Here is a 24,670-nt window from a genome sequence, read left to right on the forward strand (position 1 = left end):
AGACTACAGAATAAAGTAAAATAAATGAATAGAACTAAAAACATTAGGGACTAAATTTTTCTGATAATAATAGAGCCCTGTTTTTAAACATCGTACAGGACTTTATGGCTGTAATAGAACATAAGAACATGGATGGTGTTTGGCGATGAAGAAAAAATATACAGTGTTTCCGAGGTGGTGTTACAAACTTTCAGGGATGATGGCGAAGGGTACATGTATCAATTTGAGATAAGGAACCCTGGTCCGGAAATGACTGAGTCGAAAGTTATAAGCAAAAATAGTTGCGTGGAAATGGAATTCTAATTTGGCAACACGTGCCCTCCTTGCTTTAACCTTTGGAATAGTCGTGGAAAAATGGTATGGGCCGGATGTCTCCTACGTGGGTACTTGCCCCGATACAATCTGTGGGCTTGTCTACTGTTCCCATTGGCACATCCGTATTCGAAAATTATGTCTGCTTATTCCGCTCTCGTGTACTCCTCCATTTCACTAGGACTGATCGACTGGACACTGCAACTTGTACACCTACACTGCTGTCTACAGACGTGCATATCAGGACCGACCATGTCCGTTACACATTACGCTATCTGCATTGCTTTAGTGTAGTTTCCTGTCACCATCCCTCAGACAGCGCACTGAATGGAATACTGTGAGTAGACAACGTAAACAACGTCAGATGAACACAGTATGTGTAAGATACACACATAAATAAGATGTACAGAGGAATAAAATTATTTCATTTCCACACAACTATTTTTGCTTGTAACATTCGACTCGGTCATTTCCGGACCAGGGTTCCTTATCTCAAATTGATACATGTGCCCTTCCCCATCATCCATGAAAGTTTGTAACATCACCTCGGAAACACCCAGTATATAATTTTTCGGTCCCTGTCTCTGAAATCACTACGTTATTCACCATATGACACCAGGCATCGCTTAATGGATATTTACCGAATATTTCACGTTGTTTCAAAAATTTTTTCATAATGAGAATCTATCAGGTCATATTAGAACAATATAACTACATACTTGAACTATTTCCTATATAAATTACTATAACTGCACTATAAACAACGTACACTTGATCAGTGATCAGTTATTAATCAGCGAAAATCTGTTGATCAAATCTGAGGGAGACTGATTTCCAATCAAATACTGACTATTCTTTCTGCAACGGAAATATAACACAGTGTTGTCAATAGAGCTCAGTGATATAACACAACTGATGGCCAATCCAAACCCCCTTGATCGTTCGTCACAAAGACGTTTTAAGCTACGGTTTGGCTACGGCGATCTTCGCCGAACGAACATCGCTGACGATTGAAATAGCCAGCGTTCATCGTCAGAGAGTGGTTTCTTTACCGGCGAACTTCGTAAGTGGATAGTAAATTGTTTTATATAATTGATCATGCCTGATCAGCTGATAATGGATGATAATCTGATAACGTTACAATATAATATATATTATTATGATGTACCGAAGTACAATGGAAGTTTTGCTTTCAAAAACAAGTATGGATCTTAAAAGTAGCTAATATCATGTTTAAAAATAGATATAGAGGCCTGTTTTAATTCAAATACATTGAGACGTCTTGAACATGATCCCACCAAATTTAAGGAATATTTCAGACTTTCTCCCGAATAATATATTGTAAAATTAGATCCACAAAATTGTTCAGAAACAAATAAGCCCAGCTGAAAGATTAGCAGTAACTTTAAGGTAAATACCAATGATATAAATACTTTATTTTTACTTTTTATAATGTCATTTTTTTAAATTTAGGAGCACTTATTTGGGAAATAATGTTACAAATAAAAAAATAATGTGAGGAGGTTGTTGCACTTCTCCCCTTTGCTCGGCATTCCAGTTCACATACTATTTCACATTCAAACTTTTGCTTCCGCATGGTGTGTCCTGATATTAGCGGTTCCCTATTTTTCAATTATAAATCATTTTACTCAATTTGATGCAAGACATAGATTTGTTATTGTTTATGTTGGTTCTTTTTTGGCTCATGTCGAACAGGGATTTGTGTTTGGAGACATTGCATAAAGATTTCTATTTTACCGCCACTATGGTATGTATGGTGACGTGTAGATCACATGTCATTAAATAGATTAGTTCATGAATTACTGTAATTTTAAAATTGCTTTCGCGGCGATGATCGCCAGGTTTTTGCCTCGAAGGCAAACTCCGACGATGTTCGTTGACGATCTTCGCTGTAAACGGGAAGGAATCACAGCGAAGAACTTCAGCGATGATCGTTCGGCGAAGATCGCCGTAGACAAACCGTAACTTAGTTTAACCATTCATCATATCCGATCGGTGTTTCTGCAACCGGGCCTTAGAGCTGTTGAAGTTAAGAAAGAAATCACATTCTTCATAAGATAAAATTTACTCGTGCTGTTTCTTACCCAGGTTATGTAACTGAGGCTCCCCCATGTAGATGCGGTAGCAGATGACGTAGGAGTCGGGGCCCTGTCTCCGCGACAACTTGTAAGCCGGCGTGACTCTCGTCACAGACACAAGGGACTTCAGTAGGATGCCCATCCTGTTGTACACCGTGTACGTGACCCGTACTGACGGGTCGCACTGCTCCGGGAGCACCCCCAGACACCACGTCTCCAGCATCATGGTGTCGCCCTCCACGGTCCGCAGCGAGATCTCCACACACAGGGGCAGGCGGGCTGTCACCACCTCCCCACACAGGGCGCGCTTTGCTTCTGCGAGGACCTCTGGCAGATCTCTGATCGCAAGGTTGAACTGAAAGCACAAACAAACCAAACTGTTCTGCATGACACATTCACAAATCTCATGGATCTTCACACAACACCCCACAAAAAATTAATTCGCTCGCTACACTAAAAGCCAGGTTATGAACCGACGAAACAGGAAGTAGTTGGCAGGGCGAGAGGAAAGTGCGGGTTAGAGGGGGTAGCCTGTGCAGTGATGACACGTTGAGTGTGGGGGATGGAGGGGAGAACGAGAACGGAGCTTTTCATTGGACCTCGCGTGAAAATGTCGTCTGCTAACGAAAATCTGGCAACGGAATCAGGGAGACAGTGTAGCCAGTTCATTTGCAGTACCACGTGCATTACGAGTCGCATTTCGTACCAGCGTCATTAGCTCGTGCTTTCTTAAAAACAGTAATTTTAATTACTAATATTGTATATAGTGTTATCGAGAACTATAGACAGTAGTTATTTTAAACATATCGGTGACAAACGCTGAACACGCTTTGAATCTCGCGCCACTATGTGGCAACAGAGCTCAGAAAGAGACCAACAGAACGTTGCTTCCGGTTTAGTCGGTTCATAACCTGGCTTTTAGTATAGTGAACACACTGTAGATCAAGTGAAGATTTCAATAATTTATAGTAGCGAAGAGTAGTCATTGAAGTTAACAGAATAATTCTTAAGAGATTGAGCATAAAAATAAAAAAGCTGAAGTAGGAGTTTTAAATAAAAGAGGTATACTCATTAGTTGACTACTATTATTATTATTATTATTATTATTATTATTATTATTACTATTACTATTAGCATTGTAAATAGAGGATACTTATAGGTTCAAATGTATTAGTTTTTGTAATATTTGTATAGAGAGTGATGGCGGATTAAGAACTGGAACATATCTAATCCGCCATGACGGTGCATGAAGCTAAAATTACTATTTTACTAGTAAAAAGTTAGTAAAAAAAAGTGTAAAAAACAGTAATTTAAATTGCATAAATCTGTATTGGCAAATTTATCACGACAAGTGACAAGCACTAGTAATTGCCAACAGTTCCATTTCTTTTACCGACGAATTGATGCATAAAAATCTGTCAGTTGTAAAATAGTTAGAATCGCGATCAAATTTTCTACCAATCCTTTCTTCATAGTTAAATTTCTTAAAGGTGTAGAAATAACATTTTAATGTAATATGACTTCATCTTCAGGCTGTGAGAGTGAAGGAAAATTCATATATAGGCAGAGGAAAACAGTTAGGCTAAGAATAAATACCGATTTTCAAGATTTCCAGTTTAAAGAAAGATTTTGCATGTCAAAAATTTAAGTTTGAGATATTGCTTGCTACTGCAAAGTCTTATTTAGGTCCTGCAACACGATTTTACCTACAAGGCCCTAACCAAAAGAAGGCTAATTTAACAGTAATCAAACCCTTATTTTTTAAAAATAATAATAAAAAAATTAGTAATAATATTCATTTGAAAGATAATATGTAAGTGTAATAATAGTGTAAGAGAAGGCCCTATGGCATTAACTCTGTCAGTATAAATAAAGAATTATTATTATTATTATTATTATTATTATTATTATATTATGTAAATACATATCACAGCTCTCTTCCTGAAGTTCGGCAGAATTGTCGCTCCTGTTGGTACCGATAGCATCAGACCAAATGATTGAACACGTGTGGAGTTGATTTTACTCCCTTTATCAAATTGGAAGAAAACTGTCTAAATAGTGATATATCGTTTACTCCTCTTACTTTATTGAGAAACATGACGCAAATATAGTTTCGCGAAATTTTTACAACAATGAAACACATAAAAGTTGAATATTTTGTGTGCATCACAGACTACGATCTTTTTTTTTTTCTTCTTTAATTAAATAATACTTAAATCTGATTTTAATATTATTATTACTATTTTTTTCGCAATATTCTAAAACAGAATTTGTCAACATGGCTACCTTTCACTTGTAAAATATGCTAGTCATGACAAATTAGTAAAATTGTGTTATGCAATACAAATTACTAAGACGTGTCGTTTGTTATCAATATATTAGTAAACTGTCACTTGTCACTAGTATCTTTCATGCAATAGACCCCAGGAGGCATAATCCATGCAGTTTACGATGGTAATAAAATCTCTTGCGTCAGAAGACAAAAGGAAGTAAGCGCCAAAACATGGATTTTCAGGTTATGGTTGATTCTTATAGTATGTTATGCTTGTTTTGATGTTGGTACTCCCGAATTGAAAGGACGCATAGTTACCTATATATTTCGATATTCAAAGGAGAAGTCATGAAGCTGTACGCAAAGTGAAATATTCATCTCTTCATATCTCAAAGCAAAGCTTACTTGGTTTTCTTCACGATATGTTTTTTCCTTCTGAAAATTTTCAAAAACTGTTCCGACAGATTCAATTTTAATTATATTTCTCGCTGCTGCAGAAAAAATGCTACAGTTAAACACTGACATATGATATCGGAACTGTAACTATAAATTTGTGATCATCATCACCATCATCATCATCATCATCATCATCATCATCATCATCATCAACACGGTATTAAACTAGAAGCTTGTTTTGTTCCAACTCCGTTGGGACGATCACCTGTTTCTTGGTCTGTTCTTATTTCTCTTTCTTTCAGGGATAAAGTCCAAGATTGCCCTTGGCATTCTTGTCTTGTCCAGTGTGTAAATATTTATTATTTACATTAATTTAAACCGTTTAGTTTTTATTTACCCGTGCATTCTTATTTGCAAACAGAAAAAACGTAAACTGTCTTACTTTCCGTAATTAGTATCCAAAGAAATGCAGTATCGTAACTACGTAATCTTGCACAAACATAACTTACTACTGCTTTTATTGCTTCATTTATGAGTTGCGCATATTTTTATGTTGGTAGTACGACAAATTGCTTGTACGTGAACTGAATGGAATTTTATCTCAACATAACCTCATATAAAATCTTCCGACTATTCGCCATCTTGTTGCTTGCAGATCTCGAAAAACTACTAAAAATCACGTTAAGTTGTGTGTGAGTATAGACTGACAAATCGAACTGAAACCCTGACCGAGTTACTACGTGAGCGCTGGCTGTCTTGGGGAGGAGCAAGTGAGAAAGGACGGAGAGAAGGGAGAGAGCACTATGCACTATGTACCTGCAGGTCCACTCACAGTTTGTCAAATCTGCTAACAAAAGCATTAAAAGGTTGACTAGTTGTCTGCAATGCTAGCATAATGGAACCTTCCTAGCCGACAGTCGAGGCAAAAATGAACAATCCGTTATTGTGGTAATACTGGAGAGTGGTTCTTCTATTGGTCGCGATGCCCACCAGTGGCGGCTGATTGACTGAGGCAAGCGAGGCCGGGCCTCAGTCACTTGGCTTAACTGAAATAAAATTTTGTGTTTTTATATAATGTATTAGTTATATGAATGAAGCATATATCGCTGTAGAAGCATTTGAAAACTTTGATGTATATAGACCTGTTTTGCAGTAAAATTTGTTCCTGAGGCCGGGATCGCTCGTGCCGGGTCTGGCTTGTGATGTATATAGACCTGTTTTGCAGTAAAATTTGTTCCTGAGGCCAGAATCGTTCGTACCGGGTTTGGCTGAATGCATTTCATGTCCTTTCCCGGGCTTTGAGTTTACGCTTAAAACGTTATAGCTGAAGCACAATTCGGCTGGCCAGGTCAGGTTTCACTCTTCCCATCCATTGGCCGGCCTCAAGGGTAGAGTGGGGTGGGAATAGCAGTGGTGACTTGTCTTCCTAACTAGGCCATAAATAACAAAATTCCAGCTCTTTGGCAGGCAGAAACCCACTCGAGATTCTCTCCCCTTATGTCTCAGTTTATGACATAAGCGAGGGTGTTCTACTATTGTACTTCGTAGTACAGTAGTGAATCTGGGCCAATTTTGTTATGTATTTCGGGAAAATATAAACAGAAACAAATGAGAGAAATAATGCTGGTGCAGTTAATTCATTGTTAGAGTGTCCTTTTTCGAGAAGAAATAATACTAAAAGAAAGGAAGTTTTAAATAAAGAGAGAGACTACCGAGATACCTACGACATCGCTGATAATTTTTCTGACACATAATCTTAAAACGCGAGTTTCTATAGCATCCTGGTATGGACAACATAAATGGTTAAGTGTAATGTGGTGCAAAATAAACTTCTCTTGGCCTTGTTTGTTGCTGTCAAAGGAAAAAAATAAAAAGAAAAGAAAGAAAGGGGAATTTCAACACATAATATGGGTTGCTTCATCACACTGAAATAATCACTGAAACTCAGAGCATAACAGCTTATTTGGTGAGTGAAATTATTATTTTTCATTGATAGTAATAAGAATAGACTAATAATAGTAATAATAATACAGTAATAATGATATTAATAATATAATAACAATAATAATTAATATCATAAACAAACATTTCCTATCGGAGGCACTTAAACTAGTTGCATCTGGCCTCACCGAGGATTTTGATCACCGGCCGCTACTGATGCCCACACAAACCCTCTCAGATATTTACGTGGTGATTGGTGACTGAATGACGAGGAGCGAGGGAGAGAGAAGAAAGAAAGAGAGAGATTCCAGAAGTTGGCGTGTTTTACGGGGTTTCACTTGAACTTGTCAAACTATACACATATGGCACGCCTCGTACAATGGCACGGCCTGAACTTTCCGTTATTCGCTCCGACTCTATAATCGGACTGAAGAATGTTGTTAGTGCAGAGAAGCATACAATTAGTCAAAATATTAAAAAATCTTACGAAACAGAGAAAAAGTAATTAACTTTCTTTTGTATGGTCAAGTGTAGGGTAAAGTTGCCGAATTCCGTGGTACTCCTAATTCCGTGATACGTTTTTTTTTTCACTGAATGTCACGTGTTGAGAATCTTGCTAGGAAGTTCACCGATGTCTCAAAAGTAGATGAAAAACCCACCCTTTCGAGAAACATGTCTGGCGCTATGGTCGAACAACAAAGTTTTGACTGAAATTCAATTTTTAAAAAAGTATCACGAGATTAGGAATATCACGGAATTAGGCAACTTTACCCTACTCCAGTTTACGCCATCGAAAATAGTCCATTTGAGAGGAAATAGGAAAGCAGTATGCCACGCAATATAGGCTACCCTACTGGCCGTGTGCACCATTCTCGATCATCTAGCCCGTTTATCAGCAATCACGGAAACATGGTTAATTCTTGACAATGATCAAGTTACAGATGCGGTGCACCGACATTTTCCCTCGATCAACTCAGTACCGTCAGCTGACGGTACGCTCGCTTGAGAAGAATCATCTGAGCGCTAGGTTACCGCGTATAAAACAGCGAACGAACGCACTCTGTCAATTATCGCTTCGTTTTTGTTTGTCGGACTGCTTTCAAACATCCTCGCAGTTTTCAAATAACAAGTTTCAATAATCATGGAAGAAAAAAAGAAAAGAGCACCGAACTTCTCACAGTTCGAAGTGGGAATTCCTTTAGAACTCGTCAGCAATTATGCATCCATATTACAGAATAAAAGTACTGACGGAAGTTCTCTAAGAGAAAAGCAGGCTACCTGGTTGGATTTAACCTCACAATTCACATGAGTTATACGTGTTTACATAATTCCACATAATTTGTAACGTAATTTATACAGTGGTTATTTCATATTATTGATAATAATTGGGAAAATTCAGTATACGGATACCTCACTGACAATTATCTTGAAATAGGATACTAAAAAGAGCAGATTTGTGTTTGTCGAATGCTCATCATCTTGCTTACGAAAAAGACACATTTCAGTGCCAATAATTTATTTGGGAAAATTTCAGTATACGGATACCTTGCTAACAATTATTTTAAAATTAAAAAAAAAAAGCAATTCGTCTGTGTATGTCGATACGCACCATCATGCATACGAAAAGGAAGTTTTTAGTGCCAATTTATTTTGTGTGCACAAGGTTGGAATTTTGGAGTAAGAGGGAAAGGAAAGTATCCTTGTTCCGAAATTTATCCATTTATTTTGTGTTCACAAGGTTGGAATTTTGGAGTAAGAGGGAAAGGAAGGTACCGTGTAATTTCTCTTAATTCAATCGTAAATAGCCTAACTGTCCAAAACGTCATGTAGGTCTTAATAATTTCAAACGGCAAATCTATAGCTAATAAGTGATAATCTCGCATTCTACAAAATGGTCATTTAGTTGTGCTATATTATTACCGGCATAGAATAACTGCTTTATTATTATGTTAACAAAATTGGACAATTAGGCCTAAATAATATTTTGTCCTCAAGTAAAGTCCCGATCTTCCAAAGCAGAAACATATATAAAACATTAGCCTATTTTGATAAAAAAGAACATTTTTATTATTCATCTACAAACTTACTCTTTCTACAATAACACCAATTCTGTTATTTCCGCAATGATTTGCGTGTTCAAGATACATCATTTCATCTTCAATTCCAACAAGTACGTCAAATCGTGCTGCCATTTTGGTTTTCTCGACTTGACCATGTTCAATTCAAGATAATCGGTCCCACACCCGTGATCAAATTTGATCATCATCAACTGGCTTGTTTAACTTTGATCAAGATTGATACTCCGCAAATTGGCGTTGAAGATGGTCAAGTGCCGACTTAACCATGGTCAAATTTTAATCGAGAATGGTGCACACGGGCATACAAGTTATTCCCTTAAGGGGAGGTAGAGGTGAATATTTCAAAATCCACAAAATTTATCCGATTTCTTTGAAATTGATCATGGATATTAAGTATGTAAGTATGAAAATAGTCCATTTGAGAGGAAATAGGAAAGCAGTATGCCACGCAATATAGGCTACCCTATAAGTTATTCCCTTAATGGGAGGTAGAGGTGAATATTTCAAAATCCACAAAATTTATCCGATTTCTTTGAAATTGATCATGGATATTAAGTATGTTATTAGTAATGGACATACCAAGTTTCAACTTTCTAAGTACAATAGTTCTGTAAATATTAATAATTTTATAAAACTTTATATCGTTTGATATAAAATGCTCCATGCACCATATTGTAAGAAATTTTCAATATTTCTTTTTATTTATATGTTTACAGAAGGTATATAAATAATGATAAGTATTAGTTTATTATGGGAATAATATAGTAATACAGTTATCTAGGTTTTAATTTCATACTTTTAAGGGCACAAAATCAAAAACTAACATCGGAATATCAAAATAAAGATAATAAAAATGGAAAAAACCAAATTTTCGTTTTTTCTTCAATTTTTTTCGAAAATTTCACCTCTGCCTCCCCTTAAAAATCTCCTCCCCCCCAAGCAAAAACTGAAATTATATCCCTGGGTCACGCCGTAGAATTGGGACAAATAATGGCAAAGGACCCCGTCAATGCAAAAATATAACATTTAGAAGAAGTAGCTGTAGGCTGGGAGATAAGTGCAAGACCAATGCTGTTCCGCGAAAATGTCAAAATCGATATTTTCAGACTCTCAATACTTCTTTATTAAACTTCGTATAATGAGAGTGTGTAAAGGAAAAACTTCCAAGAATCCTGTCCCTTCAAATATTTACCTTAAGAGGTACAGACATCAAAGAGTGTCAGTTAATACTTACAGAGCACGTGTTAACAATTTATTACAAAGTCATGAATGTTATTCGTTACAGTATTTCAGTAGAAAACCTTGAAAGATTTTATCATGATAATTAAATCCAGAATCAAGACATGGTCAGATTTTCCACATAAGTCCTAGAACTAACAGTAGATGTTCATACACAGCTTTGAAGTTCTGCATTTACATAGATTTCAATGTACTATAACTTACGGCAATATTTAACGATTCTCTGCGTTGTTATGACGAAATAATGCAATATGACAAACTTATGACTGGCAAATTCGTCTGCATGTGCAGACATGGTGAGCCAATCCAGAATCTTCTCGGAAGAACGAGAGAACCAGTAGTGTTGTCACAAAAACTGGTTTGTAAACTCTAATATTGCGTGATGCCTCCATGTATTAAGGATTAAAGTCTACACTAGTATTCTTTCAATATAATAGCGTTACACGCTCTGAAGAACAAGTAGAAAGTGATGATACAAACCTACGCACGAATATTTAGTACAATCAGTTATAGAAAGTGTAAAGTGAAGGACGACATAGTAAAGAACAGTGATTCTGAACCTCGGCCCTCTGGGGGACCTCAGAGCTGTTAATGGGAGGCCACGAATATTATTATAATAATAATAATAATAATAATAATAATAATAATAATAACTTCGCTCTAGAATATACCATTAGGAAAGTTCACAGCAACAGACAGGGTTTGGAATTGAACGGGTTACATCAGCTTCTTGTCTATGCGGATGAAGTGAATATGTTAGGAGAAAATTCATAAACGATTAGGAAAAACACGGGAATTTTACTTGAAGCAAGTAAAGCGATAGGTTTGGAAGTAAATCCCGAAAAGACAAAGTATTTGATTATGTCTCGTGACCAGAATATTGTACGAAATGGAAACATAAAAATTGGAGATTTATCCTTCGAAGAGGTGGAAAAATTCAAATATCTTGAAGCAACAGTAACAAATATAAATGACACTCGGGAGGAAATTAAACGCAGAATAAATATGGGAAATGCGTGTTATTATTCGGTTGAAAAGCTTTTGTCATCTAGTCCACTGTCAAAAAATCTGAAAGTTAGAATTTATAAAACAGTTATATTACTGGTTGCTCTGCATGGTTGAGAAACTTGGACTCTCACTTTGAGAGGAACAGAGATTAAGGGTGTTTGAGAATAAGGTGCTTAGGAAAATATTTGGGGCTAAGAGAGATGAAGTTACAGGAGAATGGAAAAAGTTACACAACACAGAACTGCACGTATTGCTTTCTTCACCTGACATAATTAGGAACATTAAATCCAGATGTTTGAGATGGGCACAGCATGTAGCATGTATGGTTGAATCCAGAAATGCATATAGAGTGTTTGTTGGGAGACCGGAGGGAGGCCGAGACATAGATGGGAGGATAATATTAAAATGGATTTGAGGGAGGTGGGATATGATGGTAGAGACTGGATTAATCTTGCACAGGATGGGACCGATGGCGGGCTTATGTGAGAGCGGCAATGAACCTGCGGGTTCCTTAAAAGCATTTGTAAGTAGTAATAATAATAATAATAATAATGATAATAATAATAAGCGTGGAAAAGAAATATGATTTTTTAATTAAAATCAAAATCAGTGATTTTTTTATTTAATTCAGATTTTTATTTCAATAAACAATTTTTACTTAAGCGGAAGAATGTAGGTCCAAACGTGCCCTGAAATCAGACTTTCTAAAAACTTGTCAGAGGAGAAAGTACACACACAATCATTTCTAATTTTTATATTTAAAAAATCAGAATAAAATATGAAGAATCGACGTCAAGGGAACATCCGAACAAACGACAGTCTCCCCTTAAGGGTTTAGGTACAGCTTACAGCAGTAAAATTTTTGGAAATATTCAACATTTTTCTTCTTCATTACTGTATCTTGTACAATAATGAAAATTGGTATGTGTAAAATACTGTCCTTCTGCTATATGAAAAAAAAAAAAAACATTTTTACGATTAAATATATATATATATATATATATATATATTTTTTTCAAAATTCAAAACGACGGCAGTTCACTGTGCAGTGATGAAGCCTTTCCATCATAACTCATAAACTTCTTAATTTTTTCACGTTCTCTCTCTCTTTTATTTTATTGCTGAAACTCATGTTTACAATATCATGCTATTTCAACTACTTTCCTTAATTCATAATATTTTTTTTTATTTTGTGTTAAAAGAAAATACTGACATTTGACCATTTTTTTAAATTAATTTATTTTTTATCAGACAACCTATCAAAGGTAGAGAAGTGAACTTGCATCTTTTTGTAGATATGACATGAGGCTATCAAATGCAAAACTCGTCTTGTCCAGGTAAAGTGATTTGTTAGAAAACAGGAAAAATCGTTATGGATATGGACAGTTCTGCATTTGATAGTAGTTTTCTGAGCTCTATGGAAGAGGAATTAGACAAGATTTGTACAAACCGACTATATCAGTAGATAGAGAACTGCAAGAAGTACAACATCCGAAATGTAACTCTTTTTTTTTTTTTTTTTTTTTTTTTTTGGATAAGGCGAGTTTTGCACTTGATAGCCTCACATGCATAAATACACACAAAATTTCATCACAGAATGTTGTAGTGTTTTTTAGTTATGAGGGAAACACTTCATCACTTCACAGTGAACTGCCATCATTTTGAATTTTGAAAAAAAAAAAAAAATATATATATATATATATAATTTTTAAAAATCATAATAGTACATTATGCAACGAGCCTATAATGGTAGTAATTAAGACGCAAGTATGTTTGTTTATGAAACGAGCGCAAGCGAGTTTCATAATTTTCATATGAGCGTCTTAATTACCATTATAGGCAAGTTTCATACGACTTTTTATGCTCGACCATATTTCTAACTTGAAATTATTCAAAAGTATTCATGTTATGGTTATGTAAGTGAGTAGCGAACTGAATTGTGAGATGTGCGCAGACGCGAAAGTATTGATTTTTTCCGAGGCCGAATGTCATTGACCTTGATATAACGTAGAGAATAAGATAAACATTAGTCTTGATATAACCTGGAAATTGATTTAGAATTGAAAAAAGAGATGACAAATTGAATTTATTTGAATATTATTTACAATTAACGCTAATTATTATAGTAACAGAACATAACCTTCTGCGACAGTATTGGATTTCCAGCCTCCGTGACTTTTCGCTAATTCTCTTTCGATTGCATATCCGAGAATAATCGATACTTGCGGTTTTATAATGGTACAAAGGTGATTTGTCATTGGCTGGACACCTGAACTTTAATGAATAGGTGTACTTTAATGAGGTGCATTAAAGGGCTACTACCAGGTGTATAATTACAACATTTCGGCATGGTCGAGCATAAAAATATTTATCATATAGCAGAAGGACAGTGTTTTACACATACTAATTTTCATCATTGTACAAGATACAGTAATGGAGGATAAAAATTTTGAATACTTCCAAACTTTTACTGCTGTAAGCTGTATCTAACCCCTTAAAGAAAGAAACCAGACTAAAACGATTGCTGAAATATTATAGTGAGATGATATTTATTATGACATAGGCTACTTTCCCCACGCTAAGTGTAAGCAAACAATCTTCTCTAAAACAAGCATAAAGAAGCTACTCATCTTTCATAAAATCATTACTAAAATATCAAAGTTCGACGTAAAAGCCAAATACAAACAGTGGAGACCTATTTCAAAGTCCAACAGTTGATTCATATAGACGTAGTCGCGGTGCAACGAACTGTGAACGAACTGTCAGGCAGAAGTTCCCTAAGTGCAGAGTTAACACTATAATACACAGTGCCTTTATCTATACTAATAATCAGGGAAAGGATTTATATGTAAATACATATTTACTTATAAAGCTAATATAATTTATATTTTGCATTATCTTTATGTTTCACAATGTGTAGGGTTGAAAAATCCTACTTTTATTTTCCATATTTTTCCATATTTTAGAGTTTAGTACATATTTTCGTTAATTTCCATATATTTTCCATATTTCATATAAAACAGTCCATATTATATTAGGTTTAACAATAAAACAAAACAAAATTCCATTAACTTTTAAAAATACATTTCAACAATAGAGATTTAAACACATGTTCAGTAATCCCTTTAACATCAGAGTTATTTGAAAATTAGCAGTCCTATCAACAATGGGAAAGTAAGTTACAAAACTGTATTAATTTAATTTAAAATTTTTAACAGACTTCAGTTGTGCAGCTCAACAGTTAAATGCCAGTCAGAGTACACATAGGTTCAGTTTTGTAAATCATACTATAAAGACGGTAAATATGCCAAAAGTACGTCATTCAGTCAATTTAAAATCAAAACTAACAAGTTACATTTCAGAATTTAAAGAAGATGGTTTATCAACTGACAATAAAATATTATTTTGTAATTTGTGTCAGTGTGCAGTATCATCTACACAAAAGTTCCTGGTGCAACAACACATTACAACTAGTAAACATCAGGCCAACAAACAACTAAATTCCAAAGCAGAGACAATTGTTTTTAACACAACCAACAACATCGAATGTAAGATCTGAGTTTAACATCGACCTGTGCCGTTCTCTCATCTCTGCTGATATTCCTCTCTACAAACTAAAGAATAAGGTCTTCAGGGAATTCCTTGAAAAATATACTCAACATACAATCCCGGATGAGTCAACACTTAGGAAGACGTATGCTCCATCCATCTACGATGAGACAATACAGAAGATAAGAGATGAAATTAAAGATAGTTCAATTTGGGTTTCCATTGATGAGACTCCCGACAAAGAAGGTAGACTTGTTGGTAATGTAGTTATCGGTTTGTTAAGTGAACAATATTCTGAACGAATTCTTTTACATTGTGATGTTCTAGAAAAGTGCAATAACAAAACTATAGTTAAACTGTTCAACGAAGCTATGGGTATCCTGTGGCCAAAGGGTATTATGTACGATAATGTGTTATTCTTTATTAGCGATGCTGCCCCTTATATGGTCAAAGCTGGACAAGCATTATCTGTTGTATATCCTAAATTGACTCATTTTACTTGTGTGGCGCATGCATTTCATCGTGTGGCAGAAGTGGTCAGAGACAATTTCCCTAAAGTAGATTTGTTGATTTCATCAGTGAAAAAAGTATTTCTCAAAGCTCCCAGTAGAGTTAACGTGTTGAAAGAAATGTACCCTGAAATTCCATTGCCACCAAAGCCAATTTTAACTAGATGGGGTAAATGGCTAGAAGCAGTTGAATATTATGCCGAACATATAGACTCTATTAACAATGTTCTCCTTGCATTGGACTCTGAAGATGCAGTCTCAATTGATACTGCGAAAACAGTTACCTGTGACATAAGTGTGAAGAATGACTTAGCTCACATTCAGCATACATTTTCATGCATCATAAAAACGCTCAAAAGTCTCCAAAATAGGCACCTTTCACTATCTGAAAGTTTTGAAATTATAAATAGTACTGTGGAACAACTGAATCGTGGTAGAGGTAAAGTTGCAGATGCAGTAAGAGCTAAGGTGGACAATGTACTTTCAAAAAACCCTGGATATGAAGAACTACAAAAGGTTGTTGCTGTGATGAGTGGTGAATCAACAGTGAAGATTAACTTGGACTTATCCCCAGCAGACATTGTGAAATTGAATTATGTACCAGTTACTTCTTGTGACGTCGAACGCTCTTTTAGTCAGTATAAATCTATCCTCAGAGACAATAGAAGAAGATTCACTTTTCAGCACTTGAAAGAAATGTTTGTAACCTATTGTTATGGTAACAGACAATAAAAATTGTGTTTTGTTGAAACTACATTGGAAGATAAGGTACGTCCATTATATTTTTTGTTTAGTTTGATTAAAATGTACCAATATTTAACGTACATAGTCATTTTTTTATAATTTTAAGTCCATATTTAATTCCATATTTTGGTAAAAATCCATATTTAATTCCATATTTTGGTAAAAATAACTACATATATATTTACATATTTCATATATTTTTAGTCCATATAAATCCGTTCCCTGCTAATAATAAATCTGTAGCCGAAATTTTTCTGGTAATTTTCGATTTTCCAAAAATAATTGGTCCACACATATAATTAACCGCCCTGAAACCGAAAATCGCTTTTTTGAAATTTTTGTTTGTATGTCTGTCTGGATGTTTGTTACCTTTCACGCTATAATGGCTGAACCGATTTATATGAAAATTGGAATATAAGTTAAGTTCGTTGTAACTTAGAATTTACGCTATATGGCATTACAAATATTTTATTTAAAAGGGGGATTGTAAGGGGGCTTGAATTAAATAAATCGAAATATCTCCCTTATTATTTATTTTCATGAAAAATATTACATGACAAAAGTTTCTTTAAAACTAATTTCCGATAAGTTTTATTCTATGCAAAATTTTGATAGGACTGATATTTAATGAGATAAGTGAGTTTCAAAATTACAATAACGTCATTTAAGGCGTTGTAATTAAATAAAAAACAAATGACTTCGTCTATAAGGGGCCTTGGACAAAACAATCGAAAGCTATGAAACATAGCCTACAGAGAATGTTTCTGGGTTTGTATGAAGTAATCTCGGAAGCTAAATTAACCGATTTGTATAATTAATTATCATTTCACCATTGGAAGGTGTAGTTACTCTAGATGGACATAATGCTATAATGTTATTACAGTAACTTCTGAGTAAATCGAGGACAGGTAAGATTAAAATAGCTTCTTATGCACAGAAAAGTTGATAGGCTATTCTGTATGTTCGTTTCCTGTATTTCCGAAAATAATTTTTATGACCGAATGAGTGGTCTCTGGATCAAAATGATCGCATTTTAATTATTTAAATACAATTTAAATTAAGTAACATAATAAACGATATATCCTTCTATCAAACACGAATGTTCCCTGGATCAAATGTCCTATTTTAATTATGTAATTACTTTATATATTTCATTTCTAACGGGTGCAGCGGAGCGCACGGGTACGGCTAGTTCTAAAATAAAGGATTTCATTTTCAGGACGATTGATGACTTCAACATTGCTTCGAGCCACCGGCGTAGCTTAGGCGGTAGAGCATTTGCCTGCTGATCCAGGGCTGCGCTCAAGTACGGGTTCGATTCCCACTTGGTCTTATTACCTGGTATTTGGTTGGCTTATGGGATGCACAATGGGCCGTTTGTGCCTACGTAATATAATCGAAAATTCAGAGGTCTGCATCGGACGTTTTCGCTCGAGCGCCAAGTAGTTCATAGCATAATCCGATAGGTAGCGCACTTGCATGATGGGTACAATTCTCGCGAGCGATAAATCCTCGAACGGTATAAGCCGAGCGTTAGACATTCCTTCTTGTTACAGTGATGAACTGTGTAGTAACATCATAAGATGTTTATCATTTCAAAATTTTGCAGTGTTTAACTAACCTCTCCATAGTACAACTACAAAACTTGCTTTAAAATGTAATCAAATGTTGTAGGTAAATGTTTTTTTTTTCTTTCCACACAGGAGTGATTTTGTTTTTGCCACATCTGATAGATGTTATTGGATGTAAATGTAATTATTATAAACGGAGAACACAATCACGATAATGCAAGAACCGTATCAAGTTGTCTAGTAGTAGTAGTAGTAGTAGTAGTAGTAGTAGTAGTAGTAGTAGTAGTAGTAGTAGTAGTAGTATTAGTAGTAGTAGTAGTAGTAATAATAATAATAATAGTAGTAATAATAATAATAATAATAATAATAATAATAATAATAATAATGATAATCTCTAATAATTAGTGTATCAATCTTTGCGTCTGTAACAGTTGTGCAGCATGATTATTCGTTTCATTATATTTTCTGTGACGTTATCTCTGTACTGGTACTAATATTGTTATTAATCTACCGCTATATCAATAATATTTTGTAAAACGTTTCTACATTGTCGCAGTATATAGGCGGAACACTATGTATGGACCTATCATATTATATATGTGGTAAATCAAATATTGAATAAGCAATAATAACTGTATATCGAAGTTTGTCATACTACTTTATTTATAACTTCATGTTCCTGTTTTGGTACGTTCCGTTGACTGTTCCATTAAACGTTTGTCATAAACGCAGAAAATAAAGCCTTATTTTTACTATGTGAGCAAAACATACGTGTATCTTATCTGTCGCCTTCCATACAAGATAAGACATGTGGGTGAGATGACCTTGTACTGAGCTATTTATTACGAGCGTATCACGACCGATCTTATCTCACTCGAGGGTGCAACATTCGACCGAACGATTTAACTCCAATGCAGTCCAAATACACACCTTTAAATAATAAGACGAAGTAGAAGAAGTTCAGAGATTTTTATGTTTCTGAAATTATTATTAAACGTAGAATTATGTATACGTTTCGTTGCGAATATTTATTTAAATGCTTGTGATCACATTAAGGGTATATGTACGTGAACGACCATAAGTATTAGAAAATGCAGGCTCTAAATTTCTAAAATTTTATAAGAAAATGACTCACAATTGGACAAAAATTACAAGGTACCACAACAAGACTAATTAGAACTTAAATATCGGATAAAAGTATAAAAATAGGTTAGTAATAATATTTTTCAAATTAGTTTTATCAGAGTATGAAAAAAAAAATCTGCAGTTACATCATTTGGTAACCATAACATTGTAAAGGTCTCTCTGACATCTTTAATATTTTTCCTGCATGTAATAAACATTTATTTCTGAAAAATAGACTACTCTCAGACATGTAGAGTTGTTTATTTTAATACAATTAATTTTTTAATTGTCCTAAGTATATAAAATATTTTAAAATTTACATTATGTTTTGTGACCTAATATTTCTATTTTCAAAGAATTGGGCATTATTGTAATCTATCGTTTGCATAAATGCATGTTAAATCAGTGTACAAAATTTCATAATTCTATCTCTAATGGTTGTGGAGTTATGAAATAATGTGTGAAAATTTTCAAATTTTGGAAAATTTATTTTAAAGTTAAAGTGAATTCTTAAAAATATTATCAATAACCTTTTTTATACTTTTACCAGATATTTAAGTTCTAATAAGTCTTGTTGTGGTACCTTGTAATTTTTGTCCAATTGTGGGGTCATTTCCTTATAACATTTTTAGAAATTTAGAGTCTGCATTTTCTGATAATATTTGTGGTCGTTCACGTACATATACCCTTAAGGAATGTCTGAACCAGCTAAAATTAGTAGAACGGCATCTTGCTACATCAGCTGCAAGGTAAATCGAGGTTGACGGCGGCATTTTTGGACATGTTATGTGAAGATAAATGGATATTTATTATGTGAAAATAAGATATATTTATACAGAGCGTTTCAAAAATACGGGGCATAATTTCAGGTATGTATTTCCCACATGTAGACAACCAAAATAGTTCATTACAACATGTGCCCGGAAATGCTTCATTTCCGAGTTATGGCCTTCACAACATTGAAATTCACTGGAACGTTTTTCTTTCCGCAGGTCGTCGTCATTACAGAAGATGTTCAAAATGTCCACTTCCTGCTTGAATACAGACCTCACATCGATGTCTCATTCACCTGCGAACACGATCCCAAACTCCAGGAGTATTGTATATGTCCTCAGAACATGCCACAATTCGATTCCTAAGGGATTCCAACAGTCTCCAGACAGTTGTATGAGGAACACTGACTTGCAACGCTACCCTTCGTGTGCTGATAGAAGGAGTCATGTTCACAGCCTCCAGAATCTCCTCCTGTACTTCTGGAGTTGTAGATCTTGGTCGTCCCCTTCCCAAACCAGGAGAGTTAAATTTTCCATACTCGCACAGACGGTAATGGAGACGTACAAATGTCTTCCGATCTGGACATTGTCGCTGTGGGTACCTCTCCTGGTACAAACGACGAGCCAGCGCAGCATTGCCGTCCGCCTTACCGTACATGAAGTGTATCTCTGCCAACTCTTGATTTGAATACATGTCGCACAGTCTAACGCCTACACAACACTGAATGTAACCTTCGCCTCGGAATGAACTGTCAGAGTGCCCACTTAATGTCTCCTTTGACGGCAACGACCTGCAGAAAGAAAAACGTTCCGGTGAATTTCAATGTTGTGAAGGCCATAACTCGGAAATAAAGCATTTCCGGACACATGTTGTAATGAACTATTTTGATTGTCTACATGTGGGAAATATATACCTGAAATTATGCCCCGTATTTTTGAAACACCCTGTATAATGTTTTACCTTTAGAATCGCCCTTATTATCATCCCTCAAAGTATGGCCCTTTCCTCCTTAATCATCCTGTGCACATACCTACCCATCAATTCATCTGGAAATGATATATCTGAAATATACAAAGTTGTCAATCTGTGCTATTACCAGTTACATTGAAATAACTTAGATTAAAAAAAAAAAAAGCGAAGCTGTGGGTACTGTATATTTTTAGAATCATTTGCTACGAAATAACTGAGCAGATATGAAGCCACGTCCTTGTGAAGTATCTTTATCAACCGACGTTATGAAGGAATACTTGTTCCAAGTAATATGCGGATGTCAAATGTCCTTTCACGTTTGAACCTCCACCACGAAGGTCAGCTGCACCCACCAATGAATTACACAGTACCGATAAACATCACTGAGAGCAGAAAAATCTTGGGTTAAGAGCCAAGCGCATGCAAAGGCTCAAATCAATTAAAGCTTCGTCTGACGACACATTCATGTGCAGCGGAAGCGTACAGGTGGTAAAGAGATGGGGTAGAATTATATAATATAGAGCCCGGATTTTATATAATATGAAAGTGAATATACAGTCAAAATTGACAAACTATGTAGATAAAATGATATGTAATAAATAAAAAAAATATCATCATCATTATCATCAATAACTTCAAGGTTTAGGCCGATGGCCTGTTCCGCCTCCAGAATTTTGTCGGTCAAACTGGTCTCTCCAACGTCTCTTTGGTCTTCCCACACGTCTTCTTCGTGTAGGTCTATAACACCATGTTCTGAAAGGTATTCTGTCGTTGGGCATTCTTGTTATATGGTCGTACCAATTATTTCTATATTTTTCAATTGTAGTTGTTATACATTCGATATTCAGTTCTCGACGTATATCTTCATTTCTCTCACGGTCCTGCAGTCTAAATCCTGCTAGTGGCCTTAAGAGTCTCATCTCGGCGGCCTCAATTCTTCTCTGTTGGGCTCTAGTCAGAATCCACGTTTCTAAACCATATAACAATGTCGGAATTGTCAGTGTCTTGTAAAATTTGAGCACAGTTTGTCTGTCGACTTTATTTATAAGTGTACGTTTAATTGTACCAATAAGTCTTAAAAATTTATTTAACTTGTTTTCTACGTCTGTGGAGGATATGTAAGAGAGATCGCATCCAAGGTAAGTAAAAGAATTTACTTGTTCAATCATCTTATCCTCTACTACAATTTTAGTTCTTAGTGTATTATTTCCGCAGAAACCAAATACTTTAGTTTTTCTGTGTGATATTTTTAGATTGTACTTATTAGCAACAATTCTCAACAAAGGACTGCTCTCTGTAGGAAAAAATAATAATAATTCTTTATTTATACTGGCATAATTAAGGCCATAGGGCCTTCTCTTACACTCTACCAGGTCACAAAGTATACAACCAGTTAAAATTTAACAAAAATTAAAGAACAGAATACTAACATATTAAAAAAAAAATAATAATAATAGCATAATAAAATCGACACTAAACAACATGAAAATAATAACATAATAGAAAAAAAAAAGAAAGTAAAATACATTGGAGTATAGTAAAAGCAACTCATTTAGTACAAATGGTTAATATGGAAAACGTAAGGAAGAATATAACAAAATGGAATGTAATAAAATAATAATAAAAAAAGAAAAGAAATACTAAAATTAAATAAAATTCACAATAAAAAGGCTATGATAATAAATTCATCGGCTGATAAAGAGAACAAAAAGGGGAAAGGCAGGAAAGAAATATATAGTCTATATTTTTACAAAACTATCGCAGAGAAAAGGGCTTATAACTGAAAGGAATTTGAATTGAAAAAGTGCAATTTTAATTCATTTTTGACAATGTCCGACAGTCTCTGACATGTTGTGGTATATAATATGCAACTTAAATATTTTGGTTTTACTTTACACTGATTCTAGCGCAAAAAAAAAAAAAAAAAAAAAAAAAAAAAAAAAAAAAAAAAAAATTTAAATACCTGATTTCCAGAGACCTACTGATTGTCACATTTTTGTGAGATCTATTGATTGTCACATTTTTGTGAGACCTATTGATTGTCACATTTTTGTGACACCTACTGGTTGTCACATTTTTGTGAGACCTACTGATTGTCACATTTTTGAGAGACCTACTGATTGTCACATTTTTGGGAGACCTACTGACTGTCACATTTTTGGGAGACCTACTGATTGTCACATTTTTTAGAAACCTACTGATTGTCACATTTTTGTGAGATCTACTGATTGTCACATTTTTTAGAAACCTACCGATTGCCACATTTTTGTGAGACCTACTGATTGTCACATTTTTGTGAGACCTATTGATTGTCACATTTTTGTGACACCTACTGGTTGTCACATTTTTGTGAGACCTACTGATTGTCACATTTTTGGGAGACCTACTGACTGTCACATTTTTGGGAGACCTACTGACTGTCACATTTTTGTGAGACCTATTGATTGTCACATTTTTGTGACACCTACTGATTGTCACATTTTTGTGACATCCACTGAGTGTAAACATATTCTACTGCTATACTACAAATTACTATTTTTCACGACACTTTCTTCTTCTCTCAAAAAGCATAGTATTTACTATGACCCTTCAGAAGCAGCACAGAAGGTCACCAACAGTCAAGGCCAGAACTCCAGCTGGGTACCTTCCAAAAGTCAGATAGCTAATCTCTTTAGTAAAGGCATGCGTGTGACTTTGGGAGTTCACTCACTCGCAGATAAACCAAATCCAGTTTAGTAATCCCAGATATAAACACACGCGTTAGGCTTACTGCAAGTCACGTCGAATCCACCCACAGTGAACCAAGTGCACAGATAAAAAGCTGATTACGAAACTAATCCAGAAAAACATCTAAACAAAGATTACGTATCTTAAAATCAATTGCATTGTTCTCGTTCTTACATAAAGAGACAAGCCATGTCATTATTTCTTACGAAACAGCAATGAACCTTACATCCATACGGCAATGTTCTTCACCTTGATGCAAATTTATTACAATGAACTGAATAGGATTTTGAGCCTGCCTTTTGATTTTTTTTTAGTTTATTGGCAACTCCGTAGTTTTACGTGTTCCGTTTCATTAAAATTTCCGATCTTGTACAAGTTTTCAAGCTATGAATTTTGCTACTAGATTATAATTTAGAAAAATTATAATTCCAGTTGCAGTAAGTACACTGTACCAAAACAAAATTCAGTTGATGAAATCAACAAATCATATTGAACAAAGTAAACCCCCGATCACTCTGTAACGTTTACAACAGTTACATTATTTTAGTTGGTTATTTAACTTTGCTCTAGAGTATGCCATTAGGAAAGTCCAGGATAACAGAGAGGGTTTGGAATTGAACGGGTTACATCAGCTGCTTGTCTATGCGGATGACGTGAATATGTTAGGAGAAAATCCACAAACGATTAGGGAAAACACGGGGATTTTACTGGAAGCAAGTAAGCAGATAGGTTTGGAAGTAAATCCTGAAAAGACAAAGTATATGATTATGTCTCGTGACGAGAATATTGTACAAAATGGAAATATAAAAATTGGAAATTTATCTTTTGAAGAGGTGGAGAAGTTCAAATACCTGGGAGCAATAGTAACAAATATAAATGATACTCGGGAGGAAATTAAACACAGAATAAATATGGGAAATGCCTGTTATTATTCGGTTGAGAAACTTTTATCATCCAGTCTGCTGTCAAAAAATCTGAAAGTTAGAATTTATAAAACAGTTATATTACCGGTTGTTCTTTATGGCTGTGAAACTTGGACTCTCACTTTGAGAGAGGAACATAGGTTAGGGGTGTTTGAGAATAAAGTTCTCAGGAAAATATTTGGGGCTAAGACGGATGAAGTTACAGGAGAATGGAGAAAGTTACACAACACAGAACTGCACGCATTGTATTCTTCACCAGCCATAATTAGAAACATTAAATCCAGACGTTTGAGATGGGCAGGGCATATAGCACGTATGGGCGAATCCAGAAATGCATATAGAGTGTTAGTTGGGAGGCCGAAGGGAAAAAGACCTTTGGGGAGGCCGAGACGTAGATGGGAAGATAATATTAAAATGGATTTAAGGGAGGTGGG

General features: G+C 35.0%; 1 protein-coding gene across 2 annotated transcripts in view; it reads right to left on the bottom strand.

Moving 5' to 3' along the window:
- Atg13 (Autophagy-related 13) overlaps positions 1–24,670 on the bottom strand; it is a 190,220-nt gene that overhangs the window by 36,844 nt on the left and 128,706 nt on the right. For both annotated transcript variants that reach the window (XM_069845077.1, XM_069845075.1), the window contains exon 3: positions 2,418–2,766. In XM_069845077.1, the coding sequence (XP_069701178.1) occupies positions 2,418–2,766 (349 nt within the window). The remainder of the gene's footprint in view (positions 1–2,417; positions 2,767–24,670) is intronic.

This window comes from Periplaneta americana, chromosome 14 (genome assembly GCF_040183065.1).
Source record: "Periplaneta americana isolate PAMFEO1 chromosome 14, P.americana_PAMFEO1_priV1, whole genome shotgun sequence".
In the NCBI taxonomy this organism is placed as follows: domain Eukaryota; kingdom Metazoa; phylum Arthropoda; class Insecta; order Blattodea; family Blattidae; genus Periplaneta; species Periplaneta americana.